Source organism: Diabrotica undecimpunctata, chromosome 3, assembly GCF_040954645.1.
Source record: "Diabrotica undecimpunctata isolate CICGRU chromosome 3, icDiaUnde3, whole genome shotgun sequence".
Lineage (NCBI taxonomy): Eukaryota > Metazoa > Arthropoda > Insecta > Coleoptera > Chrysomelidae > Diabrotica > Diabrotica undecimpunctata.
Window position 1 is genome coordinate 165,097,059 of NC_092805.1, and position 19,545 is coordinate 165,116,603.

Below are 19,545 nucleotides of genomic sequence, written 5' to 3' on the forward strand. Positions count from 1 at the left end.
GGAATATTTATTTGAAATGCAGAATATCCTAAAAGCGATTTCAATCAAAGAAAATACCAAGGAAAAACGCATCTGTAAAATATAGACAAACTCTAAAAATGGTTTATTTTACTCGGCGACGCTAAGAGGAATTAAAGAAATTACTTCGTTTTTTAATACGTACGCGGGAATTTCAATATATTTCAATATATATTTCAAAGAATTTGCAAATGCTACAATATTAAAAAAAGGCTGACAAGTTTCAGATTTTAATTTGTATTCTTCTTGCATATATAATATATAAATACGGATATATTTCTAATTATATTCGGTATTGCTTTCAACCTTAGAGACTTTTTAATTTAAATATTGCTTTGTTAAGTTTCATTATTCATGTTAAGTCCTAGATTAATTTCAGCCATCTCAAACGCAAAATCTAACAGCTTCTTTAATATTCAATATATTTCTGTATTTTAGCACACCAAATAGGAAATTCACGTGATGTTTCCTTTGAAGCAATGGTAAAAAAATATACGGGTGGCAGAGGTGTAGATGTGGTTCTCAATTCACTAGCGGAAGAAAAACTTCAAGCATCGATTCGATGTTTGGCACCCGGTGGTAGTTTCGTAGAAATAGGAAAATTCGATTTGGCTAACAATAACAAAATAAATCTTTTACTTTTGCAAAAAGAGTGTAGTTTTCACGGAGTCATGTTGGATCAAATTTTTACTGAAACTCCGAAGGCAAAAAAGGAATTGGCTAAGCTATTTGAAGAAAATGTTGGTAACTTTATTCTTCCTTTACCAGTAACTTGTTTTAAATATGATCAACTGGAGGAAGCCTTTAGATATATGGGCAGTGGTAAACACATGGGAAAAGTTGTGATACAAATACGAGAATACGAGCAGCCACCTCAACCAGTCCCCGAAAAATTTACAGGAATACCCAGGTAAAATAATAATATGATTTTCGAGAATGATTTAGCTAACATGTTTTATATTGTAAGCATAAAAACAGAAATTACAGATTGTTTTTAATCTGTTTTATTTTCCGATAAAATCTTTCCAGCTTTTCGTCCTTTACCATTCCCCCATTTTCCTCAATATCGGTGACTATTTACAGCCCTAAAGTGAGATAGCTCTAATGTTGGAAATATACTTCTTACAGAAAAGTCGAACGTTGAACGTTTTATTTCTTCCAAATGTTCCTCGTTTTGTTCTTATCCTTCTTCAATGGTTTGAACTCCAAGGCCTTGTGAAGTTTGACTCTTTGTCATCTTATAGTTTGTCATACGCTTCTCCATAGGATTACCACACTACGAGCAATTAAGTTTTGAATACTTACTGTAGTTTATTAAATGAGATATGATTCTATTGTTGGCCCTTAAGAATCAATTGTAAACTGTCGAGAGTATCACGGTGATAGGCAGCAGATTAGGAAGCAGACTCTTAAATAAGCATGGTAATACCTTCTTCTTTTTTGTGTGCCGTACTTGTTTTTAAGTGTTGGCTATCGTCGTATCAACAGGCTGATGAAATGTTTCTTCTTACGCGTTTTCCTTTGATTTTAACATGAATGATCAACCGGAGTAAGCGATTTTTAGATCGTCTCATTATATGACTGAACTATTGCATCTTTCTCTTTTTGATAATGTTTATCAATTTAAATTGTCTGAACACCTACGTAATAGAAATATCTTTAATTGTCTGAATTTAAATAAACCAAGTCTTTCTGCCTCAGATCATATGACTGATGATCATGGCGATCCGGTAATAGACATTAAACAAACAAAGAATATATGGAAGAGATAAGTTGAGAAGACATTCGATGACGACAGAGATAATAACCAGGTAATTATGGAATACGACACAGGACTACCAATCACTCAAGACGAAGTCAAAGCCGCAATTAAAACAACCAAATCAGGTAAAGCACCAAAACCGACAACTTTCATTCAAAATTTCTAAAAATCACGGGAGACGAAGAACTAAAATGGCTTACGACAAAGTTCAATAAAATCTATGACTCGGGAAAAATCCCAGAGAGCTGATTAAAATCTACATTTATTGCTATACCTAAAAAACCTAATGCAAAGAAATGCGAAGAGCATCGGTCTAATGAGCGACATTCTTAAGACCTTTTTAAAGATCACAGAAGAATTTATCAGAAATGTGAGTCACAGATCTCACGAATGCAGTTTGGATTCAGGGATACTTTAGATACAAGAGAAGCTATGTTTGCGGTTTAGGTATTATTTCAAAAGTACAGAGACATCAACTGCGATATTTATGTATACTTTATCGACTACCAGAAAGCTTTTGACAGAATCAAGCACGATAAGCTCATGGATATACTAGGTAATTGATCTAGATAACAAAGACCTTCGAGTAATCAAGAACATATACTACAACCAATGAGCAACCATTCTGGTGAAAGACCATTTAACAGAAGTAGTTGCTATAAAGAGAGGACCACGACAGGGCTGAACACTCTCTTCCCTATTATTTAACGTCTATTCGGAAAACGTCATGAGCCAGGCCTTAGAGCATATCGAAGAGGGCATTCTCATAAATGGTCAGCGCCTGAATAACATCGGTATGCAGACGACACCAAGAATACGGGCTTACTTTTAATATCAAAAAAACAAAGTACATAGTCATCAGTAAGAAGCATATTCCACCTAGTCAATTACTGGTATAGCCAATATGGAGTCATACGTCGCCATGTTATCATATCCACTGGTAACTCTAACATCTTAAAATATAATACCAAATAATGTAAACCAAATTGTAACAGATAAATTTTAACAGGTTTTTACCCTGATATTTAGTGGCTCAAAACATGTCCACCTAGACACTGATGATGGAACATGGTTTCCGAAAACGTTTTGTCTTCATGACATAGCCCGTTTGGGTTTTTAATTTATATACCTTTTATAAAAGATTTTTACTTAAATTTTTACAAAAGGTAATGGTTTTGAAAGTCACTATAAAAATAAGTTAGAATTAGCTAAACAGCTACAGTTAGCGCAGAAACAGATAAAACAAGTAAGAATAAAATTGGGAAAGGTTAAACCGAAATCGTCCATGAAACTTTTAAATGTTCCAAAAATAAAACTAGAAGATAAACTTACTAGTCTTAATTGGAAGAAAAAAGCTGTCAAGAAAGCAAAGAAAGAAATATGAAAATGTGACCATACACCAGCAGGAACTTTATGTATTCCCCTAGAGACTGGTTGAATGACGGGTCCAGAGTTTTTACAATGGTTGCAGCATTTCCAAAAATATGCCAAGGCATCTTCCACCGAGAAGGTTTTGTTAATTGTAGATGGACATTCAAGTCATAAAAATCTTCACGCTCTTCTGTACGCCAAAGAAAATGGCATTGTACTTTTCTGTTTGCCGACTCACTGTACACATCGGATGCAACTTCTCGATGTAGCATTCTTTGATCCACTCAAAACCTATTATGACCAAGAAATAACCAAATGGCTCAAAGCTCATCCTTGTCGAGTTGTGACTCAATTCCAAATTTTTTGGTCTGTTAGCCTATCGAAAAGTAGCTAATGTCCAGAATGCTGCTCATGGATTTTCCAAAACTGGTATCTACCCGATAAACCTCGATGTATTCCCCGACTACATGTTTCAATTATCTGAAACTACAAATATTGTAGTAGATAGTATCAAACCTGCTGTAAACGTTTATGATAATAATGAAGAACTTGGACCTTCCTCTTCTACCATAGAAGTCCCTAATGTGATGACATCTCAGTCAAAATTGCAAAATCCAACAAGTGGCATTTTACGAGTGGTCACTACGGCAGATTTAAGTCCAATTCCAGTAGGACCATTTGTTTCCGGCCAGGGAAAAACAAAGGCAAGGAAACGTTAAGGCACTTCTATAATTAACTCAACTAAAAATTTAGTGGAGACAAAAGAAAAAAGCAAACCGAAAACGAAGATCCCTCCAAAAATAAAAGGAGCGGTAAAAAGGAATGTTTTTATAGAATAAGAGTCGGAAAACGAAAGATAACCTTTTTCTGCTGATGAAGAAAATAATGATGCTGCTTGCATTTACCGTACAGAACTGCACAAGTTGTCTAAAAAAGGTGAGCTGTGGCTATCCTGTTGTTCGTGTCAAAAGTAAGCACATGCTGAGTGTGCCGGACTAGACAAGAAAACAAAAATATTTGTTTGCGAGCTTTGTACCGACTGAAGAATATTAATCGCTATTAATTTGTCATTTTGCCCGCCAGGTGAGGTAAAATGAATTTTTCTTGTTCATTTTTATATGTTTGGCTAAAAGTTTATATTTTCTTCTACTTTGTTAAAAACTGGTCTAAAGTGTTTCAAATAATTTGGTTTGTGTTCTATCCAAGTTTTTTTAATGTTTTATTAAATTAAAATATTTGGCTTTTTAAAAATGTATGTCATTTTGTACACCCTTCCCCTACACCAAAGTGTGCTCTGAGAGAAAGTGCTCCGCTCGGATTTAAATGTTTACTCACTTCAAAAATACTTTTCTTTTTCCTTCTTTTAATTATTAAAGATATTGAATATTTTAATTGCGGCGAAGATAATGAAAATGTAGCAATAGCTCCGAAATTATGGCATTTAGGTACAGGGAACATTACATGAAAAATAATTAATATTTCTTAAATACTTCCAAAAGCCCATAATGTTGGTTGCATCACAAGAACCTGATACACCAAAATCTATAAAAGTCGTTTCAATGTATAATTACAATGCAAGCCGTGTTTAAATTACCGTTTGAGCAATACACAAAAGGAAAAATTTATTTTGTGAACAATTGTAAATTTCTTTTAGATATTTCTGTCATCCAGAGAAAAGTTATATAATCATCGGTGGTCTAGGCGGATTTGGATTAGAGTTAGCTGACTGGTTAGTACTAAGAGGAGCCAAAAATTTGGTACTTGTCTCAAGAAAAGGTGTCACTACAGGATATCAAAGTTTAAGAATCAGGTAATCTTAATTATAACTTAGTATCGGTAAACTACACAAGCTATTTTCTGTATGGTCAAACCATTTAATACTCATTAAAAAAATAAATATATTAGATTACTTTCATGGTGGTTTCAAAATTATATTTTGGATTTACATAACTCAACTATAACTACTGCTATGCTTTATATTAGAAGTTTCGAAAGATACAGGAAACCGTAAGTTTGTGTGGGCACCTGAAACTTTTTAATTTTTGATTTAACTGAACTGCCACCGTGTTTAGGAGGACATGTAATGATGTCGGTATCGGCTACGTAAGTAAGTAAGTTGTTAGAATAACACTTACATCTCAGCCAGAAAGAAACACGACTGAAAGATATAGAATAAGCCAATTGGCAGCACTACGACCAATTACGACAACCGATGGCTTCCTAAAAAAAGTGGGATAATACTTTTAGTTGCATTGGTAGTATGTTGGCTAAATTTTGCAGGACATCATGCTGTTAAAAAATTAATTTAGGCCTTCAATGACCTTCTCCAATATAACAAAAATTATAATAAAATTATGGCATCTCTTGAAATAAAATATTCTGAAAGCAAACTGAGCCTCTGTTCAGATTTCTGGGCAAGGACTATTTCATAGAAAATGCCAATATAGCTTATAAAAATCAGAATGGGGTCTTGGCATCTTGAAAGTGTTACAGTTAGAGTATGGAGTTGGTAAATGCTCATTGGAGTAAATAGTGAAACGATGAGCCAACAATATAAGTTGTTTATCGAAAAGTAAAGAGTAACTATACCCAAATATCGTGGGCGATCACAAAAAATTAAGTGTTGAATATTAAAAGATTAAACAGGAGGCTTATTCAGGTAAAAATAGTAAATAAGATGTGCTAAAATGTAAAAAGAAGTTCTAGTACAATTTGAAGGTTAGTATTATTAGAGTTAATACTATTGAAAATCTAAAGAAAGAAGTTTTAGAATAAAGAGACCTGGGGGTGGTCAAACTAAGTTCAAGAAAAAATAAAGGAGAAAAAAACTATATAAACAGTGGCAAGAGAAGAGGTTGAACACAGATCTTCAAAACTATAAGGTCACCAAAAAGAAAAAGGTAAAGCAGAAGCATATATAAATCTTTACGATCTACTTGATACCAGGGATGGTGAAGCAAAGATATATAAAACAGCCAAATACAGATTAGATGTATCTGAGATAAAAATAATAAAATACTAGGTCAATAAAAAGATGTCAAAACGGGTTTGAAAAAGTACTATGACAGTTTATTAAATGGAAAATTTGACAAAAACTTAGTTGAGCTATCGGAAAAAGTTACCAATGGTCACAAAAATAACAAACGTTGTCAAAAATGGAGAAAAAGGAGTTTAAAAGTTTAAAAAATGGAGGAAGGTAAAGTGGTTGGATCAGATGACATCCCTCTAGAACTGTGGACAGCTCTAGGAAAGACACGAACAAGTTGGCTAACAGGTTTGTTTATTTGAATTATGTAAGTGATACAAATGCCAAACGAATGAGAAAGAAGTATATATGCAGGTTCATAAAACTAATTGGTAGACGGATACGTAAAGCAACCTTAATATTAGCTTGATTTTATGCAAAGCAGATCAACAACAGATGTATTAATCATTATAAGGCAGCTGATATGGTAATTATTGATCTTAAGAAAGTATATGACACAGTTCCCCAGGAGATTCTTTGGTGGGCGCTCTATAAGAAAGGAATTTCCCTAAATATTGTGAAGAAAATGTATAAGAGAGTTACAACTAGTGTTAAGACAGCTATATGAGAGACTTATAAATTTGATTTGGAAGTAGGGTTACATTAGAGCTCGGTACTTAGTCCTAATTTATTCTCATTAATGTTTCATCCGGTAACAGTTAAACTACGGGGTACTTTTCTCTAGTGCTCAATGTATTCTAATGATGTTGTGTTAGTAGGAACACCGAATTTACACCAGGATTTAGAACAAAAATCCTGGCCAGTGAATACAAGCTCTTAGGAAAAAAAACTTTAGTAGAATAAAAATAGAGCATATGAATAGTTAATAGAGAGAGTTACTTCAAATAAAATGATAAATTTGTATGGTGAAATGATTGTGGAAAGTAATATTTTTAAGTACCTAGGATTGGTATTACAGAGTTATGGGAAAATACATAGATGGAAATACATGCAGTAGACTTAGAGTAAAATGGATGAAGTACAAGAAAGCGAATTGTTTGTTGTGTGCTAGAAAAATTTCAATGAAACTGAAAGGAAAATTTTATAAAACTACCATAAGACTAGCTAATACGTATAAAACTGAATGTTGAAGAGTTAAAATGAAAGGGGACAACAAATGCATAGCCGAAAATTAGAATTCTGAGATAGATGAGTGGAGTGACACAAAAGGAGGAAAATTAAGAAGTATATTAGGGAAAGTCTAAGTGTAGCATCAATTGATGTCAAAATGATAGAAACATAGGTGAATATGGTTCGGGCATGTTCAACGTCGCGATGTTATTTACCAATACGAAACATTATTGATTTATAAGTTCCTGGGGGGAGTAGTAGAGGAAAAACAAAGAGGACCTGGGCAGAAGCTAAGAGGCAAATGAATGATAATAATTATGAAAGAACCTCTCCCTATGTTTCACAACCAAAATACTGTAATTCATTTTATAGAATACATTATGGCATATATTCTTTTATTTCTGTTGTAAATTATTTTTACCATGTTAATTAGCGATAATTACTTTCAAGTCTCTGGAAATCGTATGGTACATATGTCCATATATCTCAGGACGACGTTTGTACTGAAGAAGGTTGCAGAAATCTACTGCAAACAGCCAATCTATTAGGAGACGTCCATTCAATCTTTAATTTAGGTGTTGTTTTGGCGGATTCAGTTTTTGAAAACCAAACTATAGAGACTTTTAAAACGTCACTTGGTCCAAAAGCCGTTGCGACACAATATCTGGATAGGCTATCAAGAGAGATGTGTCCGAAATTAGAGTAAGTATTTGTTTTTAAAATTATTAAATCTTGGTAGAATATATATGTTGCAGTTTGGACTTGGTCGAAAATATTTAAAATAATATCAGAATATGATTAAATTTTATCGACGAATTCAAACTTTTAAAATATGAATAGAATAAGTTGTCTTGTTAAAAACACAATATAAATAAAATCAGTAATAGTTTTTGTTGAAAATATTAAAAGGCAGAGAGATTATGGGTAAATTTTTTTATTGCCTAAGTAGAAATCTTTGTATACAAAAATTTAACATTCAAGACAATAGATTATACGGAAACGTTGAGGTGGATAAACCATATCGATTTTTAGATTCTTTTATTTGATAAGGATGTACACGAAAATGGAGATTTGTTTATGGGAATGGGAAATTACTAATGATATAATTGATGTTTAAAAAGTTGTCTACTAAATAATGTGATTAATTGAAAATACTGGCGTGGTGTAAATGATGCTAGGTGATGATTGGACAAAAGTGAAAGAGTGGGACCTGAGAGATGCCGAGAGAGTTCTGCTGGCATATTAGCGACATTGTGTTCTGAAGAGTGGAACGAGTGGGTTAAAAGTTGGGCAGCCATAACCTGCAGTAACAAGAAAAAAAGTTTACTTGTGATTGATAATAATAATTGTGTATATTGTTTTAAAATGTCTGTCGAACGTGCCGCAAGAAGTCCATAATAGGTCACAGGGAAGTTACAGCCTGAAAAATTATAAACCGGTGTACCGTAGATGTGTAACGCTAATTGGGAGAGTGAAAGTCCTTTCAATTAGTAAGGAAGTGTGTCTTATGGTATAGGATTATCCAGGAGGTGTTGGAGATACTGTAGGGGCGTTAGTGTGGATGTGAGAGACTTTCAAACAGCTCAGAAGAACGGGGTTTTTGCAGAACAGATATAAAATTAATTTCTGAGATCTTCTTTTGTGTACGAATAAAAATTAATATTGATAATTGGAGTATAAACAGTAAAGAATTTTAGATTTAATCGAATGTAGTAGAGCATAGGGTATATGTTTATGTTTTAATTAAAATTTATATTTGATTTGGTAATTTAATAAATGGTATGATAATTTATTATCATAAACTTATTGAATTTCATTTATCTTACCATTTGTTCATTTTCTTCTCGAAGGACACATCATCGACATTACTTGGAACCTACGTAGAGTAATTAGAGATAAAAAAATTAGCCCTAAGATTATTAATTAATTAAAACAATTTTTAGTTGTCTTGGAAAATTAAAGCCTTGTGCAAAATTTAAAGTTTGTATAAAAAACAGCAAAAAAGGGCACAGTTTGCAATATATATATATATATATATATATATATATATATATATATATATATATATATATATATATATGTGTGTGGCCAAAATTCGTTAAACTTCCCGTGCTCGAATTGGTATCAATAAAGTGTTATGAATCATTTCGGCCTATCCCAGCCTCATCAGACACTCGGGCTGATTCAAATCCAAACTGGGAAAGTCCAACAAATGTCTCTTAAAACTTCACTACAGCAGTAGTTAGCGTACAGAGACACCACCTGCTTTGGCGGCCATGAACGATAACGATATGATAATGTCGTTTTTTGTCCTCTGGACTATGCGAAATGTGTAAAAGATTAAATCTTCTAGCAAAAGCTGCTATTGCTTTGTTGAATTAAATGGCCAAATATATGGCCTAGGAGGACAAATTCGATAAACTTCCCGTGCTCGAATCGGGATCAATAAAGTGTTATGAATCATTTCGGCCTATCCCAGCCTCATCAGACACTTGGCCTGATACAAATTCAAACTCGGAAATTCCAACGTATGTCTCCCAAAACTTCACTCAAACTAACTGTTATTGAGACAATTGGGTCTTTTTTCTATTTCTATGGCTTCTCGGACAATTCTTGGCTTATAGAAGCGGATAGAGTTATGGTTCTGGAGTTTTCAAAATTAATTTTGTGACCTGTATGGACCTGTTGACCTAGAGCTGAAATTAAGTCGGAATTGCGAACAGAAATGGAATGTTCATAAATCCTATTTTGCATTCTACGATTTGTTTGGCCTATGTCAGGTTGGGAGCAGTTTGCACAAGAAATTTTATAAACTTCGTGTTGTTCATTTGGAATGTTTTCTTATTGATCGGACAAGAGATGAAAGTTTTTGTTGGGGAGTGAATATTGTCTTCATTTCTCTTGATTTAAGAACTTTGTGGATTTACACCTTTGATATAAGAAAGAAAAGCTTTCGTATGATGAGGGTCTGAGTCTTTGGGTTTAAATTGAGTGGGAGATTGATGTCTTTGGATGCTCCTGTTAATGTGATTGAGAGCCCAATAAGCTCACGACTATATCCAGTAATTGCCAATATCTTTATGGAATACTTCGAGACCCGAGCACTATCCACATCAATGCTCAAACCTACATGTTGGCTACGATATTTTGACGATACATTCGTCATTTGGCTTCATTGCAGGGATGCTTTGGTATCTTTTCAAGACCATCTGAATGGTATACATTCTAGTATCCAGTTTACGATGGAGGTGGAAACTGATTCATCTACTATAAAATTACTTTAATTATTTAATTTAAGGGTCGTCTGACCTCGTTATGTCACTAGTTTCAACTACTGATAGGGCTGAAAATGTTCTGAAACTTTAAAAATTAATTTTGGATGTTTTTTTAAATTTATATTAAATTTATACCATTTTAAACAGAAAGTTTTTACTCTATAGTAAGTTTTTAAAACAATACTATACGACCAATCACTAGCATTGTGTAACTGTTATTTCCTTTTGTAATTTATAGAGACTTTGTGGTTTTCTCATCGGTTTCATGTGGTAGAGGAAACGCTGGACAAACTAATTACGGAATGGCAAATTCTATTATGGAAAGAATATGCGAATTAAGGAAAAAGGAAGGGTATCCAGCATTAGCTATTCAATGGGGAGCTATTGGAGACGTAAGTTAAAATATTTCCTAATTTTTAATTGAATCGTCATAATTTATAATTTCATTAGGTACAATGCCTTACTCCCTCTATATTCGTTATTCGTATTCGTATTCGTAATAATAACAAAATTATTGTAAATAAGCATGAAATAAAAAAAGAATTGCAGCTGTATATATCAGAGTTGTTTGGAGATGACAGGAATATTATTGCCGAATTCAACCAAAACTGTACTGACGGCCCAGAAATTATGAAATGCGAGGTAGAACACGCTATAAATATTGCAAAAATTAGAAAAGCTTGTGGTCCAGATAATACACCAACTGAGTTGCTGAAACTAATAGAGGATGATCACATAAAACTAGTAGTAAGACTTTTTAATTCAATATATAACACCGGAGTGATTCCCACAGATTGGCTCAAATCCATCTTTGTCGCAATACCTAAAAAACACTTGAACCACACTCTTAAAATTTTCCTAAGAATACTTCACAACAGAATTAGACGCAAATGCGAAGAAGATCTCGAAGATACTCAATTTGGTTTTAGAAATGCTATGGGAACCAGGGAGGCACTTTTTGCGCTTAACATCCTATTACAAAAATGCCGTGGCCAAAGAAAAGATTTATTTTCATGTCGTGAACTTCGAAAAGGCATTCGATAAAGTACAGCATGTAAAATTAACAGAAATACTGAAATATATCGGAATAGATGACAAGTATATTCGTGCCATTAAAAATTGGTACTGGAATCAAACTGCTATCGTAAAAATTGACTAAGATAACTACACCGCAAAGATAACTACACCGATGAAATCACCATACAACGAGGAGTCAGACAAGGTTGCATTTTGTCGCCAACATTGTTCAATGTTTACTTGGACCAGTTATTTAAAAAGGCACTTGAGAGACAACCATATGGAATAAAAATAAACGGGGAACTACTTAATGTGATTAGATATGCAGACGATATAGTAATTCTGTCAGATAATTTGAAGGTCTCCAAATTCTGCTTGATCGTATTCACGAGATAGGAGAGGAAAAGGGCATTAAAATAAACTCAAACAAAATCAAATTTCTAGTGTTTACTCGTGACCCACATCCCGATGCAAAGCTTCAATTAAACCTCATTAAATATTTCATTTAAGCCAAAGTTTCGCAATTATTGCTTGACCCTGTATAATTATTATTTATACTTTTAAACTTTTTTTTGTTTTAAACGTTTTAATTTAAATTTTTTTGGTTGTGGTGGGTGGGGCCTAGGGGTTGAGTTCTCTTTCATGTCATTTTAGTTCCCCCTTACTATCCTAGAAACGGTTTCAAGCATTTTTCGGTATCAACTTTTGTTCGTGAGATATAGCCCATTGTAAGTTTAAAAATTGACACACTGTATACTGACTGTACAATTAACTACTTACAATAACTATATATCTAACACAGACCACAGGATCGCCATGTAGGATTTTCTGTAATAGGTTATTATTAATTATAAGTAGCTAGAGTTGAATTAAACACATCTTTGCTAAACGGAGGCCCAGTTTGTTCTATAGTTTATTTTTATAAACGAGAGAGTAATTAGCATAATTTTAACTGGTAGCTCCGACCACTCCATGGGCGTGCTCAAGATTAATTGAAAAATTACTTTGAATAATTGTAAAAAATAAATGAATTATTTCAGTGTTATAAAGTGTTATATGTATGTAAACAAAAGTGACCTCTTTTATCACACACTATATTAGAACTGACTGGCCTACATTAAAAAGGGTTTTAAAAAATTCACATTTTTTTTAATTTTTAAAAATTACAAAAGAGAAAAAGAGTTTTTAAAACCGTCTAAGGTATGTTAAATAGATGAATAAAAATAATAATATAAAACTTACAGCTACTTGTTACAAATCCAAATCAGATTCAGAAGATGAACTTTCAGAACCAAGATTTATAATAACTGGCTCGATCATTTTATCAGTAATATTGTCCAGCTTCCACATTTTTTCCTCTTCTTTAATACTGTGATTTACTGCCTTTTCCCAGTTTTCAGGTTTTACATTATTTACGGTCTCCAAAAACAACTGTTTAACATCATGAATTTTAAAAGTGGTATTATTTCTTGAAACTTCACTCTTTATCTGTGCCCATACCAGTTCAATCGGGTTTAATTCACAATGATATGGTGGGGATCTAAGTACTGTCATTCCACGATTTTTGGCAATTTCATTAATTTCGTATTTTTTAAATTTTTCTTTATGAAGGGCACACAACGAATAAAGTTCCTTTCTTATAGATCCGGGATGGTACGTAATATTTTTTGAACTCAGCCAATTCTGCAAGTCTTTTTTTAACCACTTGGTTGTGGGCAGTCCTTCTATAAGTCTGGAGTGATAACTTGCATTATCCATTACTATTACACAGTTCTTAGGAAGAAGATCTATCATTTGTTCGAACCATTCTTGAAAGACATCAGCGTTCATGTCTTCATGGTAGTCACCGGTGAGTTGATTCAAAAGTTAATAAACCACCTTCAACAAAACCGTCTGAACTGCCAATGTGTACTATTATCAGCCTGCGTCCCTTTCCTGATGGTGGGTTTAAACCAGTAGATAAGTTATTTACAAAAGCGTGCCTTTGACTTGTAACAGTTTCATCCTGCCAAAATTTATTTGGTGTATGACCCTCGTTGATCCATGTTTCATCAAGATAAAATATTTTTCTTTTTTGGTTTCTCATTTCCTTTATGGTTCTTAGAAAATGTCTTCTCCATATGACAATATCGCTTCTTTATAATAAAATAGACTTTCTGGGATTCTTTTTCCAGCGGAAGCCTATTTCTTTTAAGAGTTTCCATAACGTACTTCGACTCATTTCTGGGTAATCCTTATCATCTCGAACTGAGACAAGAACTTTATCCAATGTTGGAAATTCTTGTCTAAAGAAGAATTCATGCACTTTCCGTCGAAGTCCTTCTTTAAAATGATATTCTATTTGAAATTTTGGTTTCCCTGGAGCATTACGTGGCATTTGAAAACTACCACATTTCTCTTCTTTAATAACTCTGTAAATCGTAGATTTCCCAATACCAAGTGTACTGCTAACTAACTCAACGGTCTCATCAACACTTTCACATAAACGTTTGTCTGTAAATGATTTAAAACAATTAAATATTAATGTTTTTTCATTAACTGTTAGAGGACCAATTTTTCGGCGTTTACACGGCACTTCCAAATTTTCCATAACACTAGTATACACAATAAACTGCACCTTGCAACTGAAGTACCTACTTTTAGTGAACTATTAAGAATTTTGAATACGCCACTTGGACCTTCCTATATACAAAATGGAAAAACCCACTATCACATTTTCTGTGGAATAAGTTTAGAAGGTAATTATCTAGTCAATTACTGTCGTAGATTCCTGGAATTAAAGAATTAAATGTTTGATTGTTGAAACCCTTACTTCGTGGAATGCACTCATTTCAGATAAAATAAAACGTTTTATTTTATCTAAAGAATTAAACTTTATTTTGCAAATAGGCAAAGAATTAAACTTTATTTTGCAAATAGATAAAATAAAACGTTTTATTTTATCTAAAGAATTAAACTTTATTTTGCAAATAGGTAGGTACTTATTAAACTTTTATTGGTTATATATAACCAATAAAATAAACATCTTACATTTCTTGCAAATTCATTAGTACCTGTTAACCTCCATCACTCCGACACTGGCAACCTTATTTAGGGATTAGTAACCCTCACAACTATTGTATTCCATTCTGCTCCAACCTTTATACCTGGTGGTCATACTCAATTTAAAATTGTTTTCCTATATACTTCTGTAAACTTGTTGACAAATATCTGTTTTTCATTGAGTCACCCGTATCAACAGTTTAGGGATTTGCATACATAATTTATTGTTTTATTACTCTCTCATACATAACAATACACTATAGTTCTTAACTTCTGTTTCTTAATCAAATGTAGAAATGTTACATACGAGCTGCCCACATAGCACTCGCGTCCAAAATTAAGACACTTCCATGTCGAATTCCCGTTTACAAAACAATTAAACTACACCATATTACATATTACACAATAGACAATCTTGACATAGTTAAATATTAAATAATATTTCATACTAATTAATCTTTTTTATAGATATAACAATTTTAATAATTATTTTTATTACATTACGCTAGGTTGGACTAGTAGCAGAATTACAAGCAAATCACACGCAGCTAGAGATTGGTGGAACTCTACAGCAAAAGATTTCAAATTGTCTAAATGTTTTAAATACATTGTTAAGACAAAAAGAGGCCACAGTAGTTTCGAGTATGGTAGTTGCCGAAAAACTTAGTGGAGTAGGTTCGTCTGATAACCTTGTCGACATCGTAACTAATATTTTAGGTAAGTCTTAAAACTTATGGATATGGTTTAAGTATCTTATATTTTTTATTATAGTAATAGTCTCCTTTTATATCGCTAGAGCGGCTCTGGGATTATAGCAGGGTGGTCTACCAGTGCTATGCTTCAACCGTCTATTTACCCGAGATACTCATTTTATTTAGGCTGAATCAACCTGGAGCCTGCAGATATTTTAAAATATCTGGATGTTATCGCCGCCGGTACAAAAAGCAAGAGTACGATTAGAAAATGAACTGTCCGAGATCTTTACAGTCTAAAAAGGAGTTAGACAGGGTTGCATATTGTCACCGGCATTATTTAACATATACTCTAAAAACATCTTTAAAGAGGCCTTGGACGAATCAAAAGATGGGATTGCTGTAAATTCCCAACTGATAAACAATATTAGATATGCAGACGATACAGTGTTGCTGGCAGATAGTGTGCGAGGGATCCAAAGGATGATGGATAACGTTGAAGAAGCATATTGTTCTGAAGCTATTTTCTTGTGGCATTTTAAATTAATTACTATTTAAATGGAAATAAGCCACAATTAAAGGTTAAAATACGTTTATTGACGTTTCAATTTCCACTTCGGAAATCGTTCTCAAAATACAAACATTAGTAAATTAAACAAATTTTGTTTTTTGTTACTTAGTGAAAAATTCTTCTAATAATTTAATTTTATCTGACTCATCTATATTGACAATTCAGACATACATTATACATTTTAAAGTAGACGACTTTAAAATGATATTGCCAATATTGTTGAGTTGCGTTCCTGGGACGACTTTACTTATAAGATAGTTCATTCGATTACATGAAATCAACTTTAACTTGAGAATATCCATCAGAAAAAATCATAGCATGTAATTCGTCTTTAAAAAGACAAATACATGCCATGATGACAGTAAAATTCTTCTGTTAGTGATTCCATAGTAAATTATGAGGGAAAAACCAGGAAAAAACCTCATAATACTATCCCGACATGGTAAGTATTTGATCGTGCATTTAGTTTACCTTCAATAAACGCCAAATTCCGATTTTATATGTTTGTTATTTAAAAAACATAAATGATGCATTCTCTATATGTTACTGACTTACCAATACTGGTATTTTCCTTTTAATAACTTCCCCTTTCAATATCGGTAACCAGATCCTACTACATTCTGCCGAGGAATTCGCGACACAATTGGTCTCATTTAGCATAATTAGAGCCGCTTCTTTGATTTTTCTCTTTTTACCATCCGTTTCTTTTAGGACTATATTTGAATCATTCCATTGAACCCTATGTTCATTATCCCATGCGTGTTTACATATTTGAGATCTATCAAATTCTCTATTTTTAATATAGGATTGATGTTCACTTATTCTAACATTTAATGGTCTTGATGTTTCACCTAAATAAAACTGATCGCATTCACAAGGTATTTTATAAATGCAATTCCTTGTCCTTTCTTGTTCACTGTTAGGTTTGGTTTTGGACAAAATAGATCTCAACGTGTTTGTTGTTTTGAATGTTGTTGAAATGTTGAATTTATTTCCTATCCTTTTAAGCTTTTCCGGTAATCCTTTTAAGTATGGTATTGTTACTTTCCTCGTATTATTCCTTGTAGATGCTGTAGGATCTCATTCTAAGTTGTTTTGTTCTATTCGATCGATTGTTGAAAATTCCTTATTTATAAACGATAAAGGATAATCATTTTTTAATAAAACAGATGTTAACAAATGTTTTTCCTCCAAGAACGAATTTTTGTTAGAACAAGTAATTTTGGCTCTATCGTATAAGGATTTAATGATTCCCTTTTTAATATTAATATTGTGATTTGATTTGAAATTTAAATATCTGTTGGTGTGTGTTGGTTTTCTATACACCTAAGTTTCGTATCCAGTATCGTTCTTAGAGATTAAAACATCCAGAAAAGGTAATGTGTTATTATATTCCTTTTCCATGGTAAATGTTATTGTCTCTTCTTTATATCATTTAGGAATGTGTCCAACAACTCTGATCCATGAGGCCATATTGAGAATACATCATCTACATATCTCCACCATACTGAGGGTTTTAAATTTTGTTTAGAAATAATATTTGTTTCAAAATCTTCCATAAATATATCGGCTAATAATGGAGATAAACTAGAGCCCATTGCTAGTCCAAAACTTTGTTTATAGAATTCATTATTTAGTTGAAAATATGTATTATCAGTACATAATGTTATTAACTCCATTATAGCTGATATATTTAGTCTTGTTCTAGTTGCCAATGTATCATCACTCTCTAATTTTGTCTTGACTATATTTAAAGTCGTATCTAATGGCACATTCGTAAATAAACTATTTATGTCAAAACTTACTAAAGTATTATTTGAATTAAATTCAATATTTGATAATTTTTTTAAAAAATGTTGTGTATTTTTTATAAATGTGTCATTTTTATTTGCAATTGGTTTTAAAATATTTAATAAAAATTTTGATAGTTCACTACAAGAAGAATTCATGGTACTACAAATGGGTCTAAGTGATATATTCGTTTTATGAACTTTTGGTACTCCATAAAAATGAGTTTAATTTAGGTAAAACATCAAGGCCATTAAATGTTAGAATCAGTTAACATCAATCCTATATTAAAAATAGAGAATTTGATAGATCTCAAATATGTAAACACGCATGGGATAATGAACATAGAGTTCAATGGAATGATTCAAATATAGTCCTAAAAGAAACGGATGCTAAAAAGAGAAAAATCAAAGAAGCTGCTCTAATTATGCTAAATGAGACCAATTGTGTCGCGAATTCCTCGGCAGACTGTAGTAGGATCTGGTTACCCATATTGAAAGAGGAAGTTATTAAAAGGAAAATACCAGTATTGGTAAGTCAGTAACATATAGAGAATACATCATTTATGTTTTTTAAATAACAAACATATAAAATCGGAATTTGGTGTTTATTGAAGGTAAACTAAATGCACGATCAAATACTTACCATGTCAGGATAGTATTATGAGGTTTTTTCCTGGTTTTTCCCTCATAATTTACTATGAAATCACTGACAGGAGAATTTTACTGTCATCGTGGCATGTATTTGTCTTTTTAAAGACGAATTACATGTTATAATCTTTTCTAACGGATATTCTCAAGTTAAAGTTGATTTCATGTAATCGAATGAACTATCTTATAAGTAAAGTCGTCCCAGGAACGCAACTCAACAATATTGGCAGTATCATTTTAAAGTCGTCTACTTTAAAATGTATAATGTATGTCTGAATTGTCAATATAGATGAGTCAGATAAAATTAAATTAGAAGAATTTTTCACTAAGTAACAAAAAACAAAATTTGTTTAATTTACTAATGTTTGTATTTTAAGAACGATTTCCGAAGTGGAAATTGAAACGTCAATAAACGTATTTTAACCTTTAATTGTGGCTTATTCCCATTTAAATAGTAATTAAGTTGAAGAAGCATGTAACAAATACGGCCTAAAACTAAATTGCAAGAAGACAAAAATAGTGAGCATTAGTAAGAAAACCAACATAAACGCCCAAATTACAATAGACGATACACCGTTAGAAAGAGTGGAAAAAATATGCTATTTGGGTTTCAATATTAAGGATACTTGGTATCACAGCTACGAAATAAAAACTCGTATTTAAAAAACCCAGAAGCTCTTTCAACAGCCTTAGAAAGATTATCTGCAACTTATCTTTAAGTATCAATATACGCATAAGAATTCTTAGATGTTACGTCTTTATTGTCCTCCTTCAATGGAGTAGAAAGCTGGAGCCTTACAGAAGATGCCATAAAACGATTAGAGGCATTTGAAATTTGGTGTTACCGACGTATGTTGAGAGAGTCTCATATATACACCACACAAGTAACATAACTATTCTCCAGAGGCTAAGAAAAGACAAAGGAATTATTAACACCATAAAAAACAGAAAATTGGCTTATCATATCATGCGTAATAATAAATACCGACTTCTACAGTTGATTCTACAAGGCAAGATTGAGAGTAAGAGAGGTCCTGGACGTAGACGTACATCCTGGCTGGCCAACCTTAGGAAGTGAACTGGTCTAATGTCAACTGATCTATTTCGAGCTGCTGTGAATAGAATAAGATGGGTCAATGTGGTCGCCAACATCTCTAGAAGATAGGCGCACTTAGAAGAAGATCGCCGGTGCTCGATCTCCGGGATTCTGCGTTGAACTCAGACACATCGCCTGGGCTAACCAGCCCGTTAATATTTTTACAC

At 32.7% G+C, this 19,545-nt stretch overlaps 1 protein-coding gene across 3 annotated transcripts in view; it reads left to right on the forward strand.

Moving 5' to 3' along the window:
- LOC140437742 (fatty acid synthase-like) overlaps positions 1-19,545 on the forward strand; it is an 85,603-nt gene that overhangs the window by 55,911 nt on the left and 10,147 nt on the right. For all 3 annotated transcript variants that reach the window (XM_072527436.1, XM_072527437.1, XM_072527438.1), the window contains exons 21-25: positions 457-928; positions 4,806-4,961; positions 7,698-7,949; positions 10,761-10,914; positions 15,091-15,298. In XM_072527436.1, the coding sequence (XP_072383537.1) occupies positions 457-928; positions 4,806-4,961; positions 7,698-7,949; positions 10,761-10,914; positions 15,091-15,298 (1,242 nt within the window). The remainder of the gene's footprint in view (positions 1-456; positions 929-4,805; positions 4,962-7,697; positions 7,950-10,760; positions 10,915-15,090; positions 15,299-19,545) is intronic.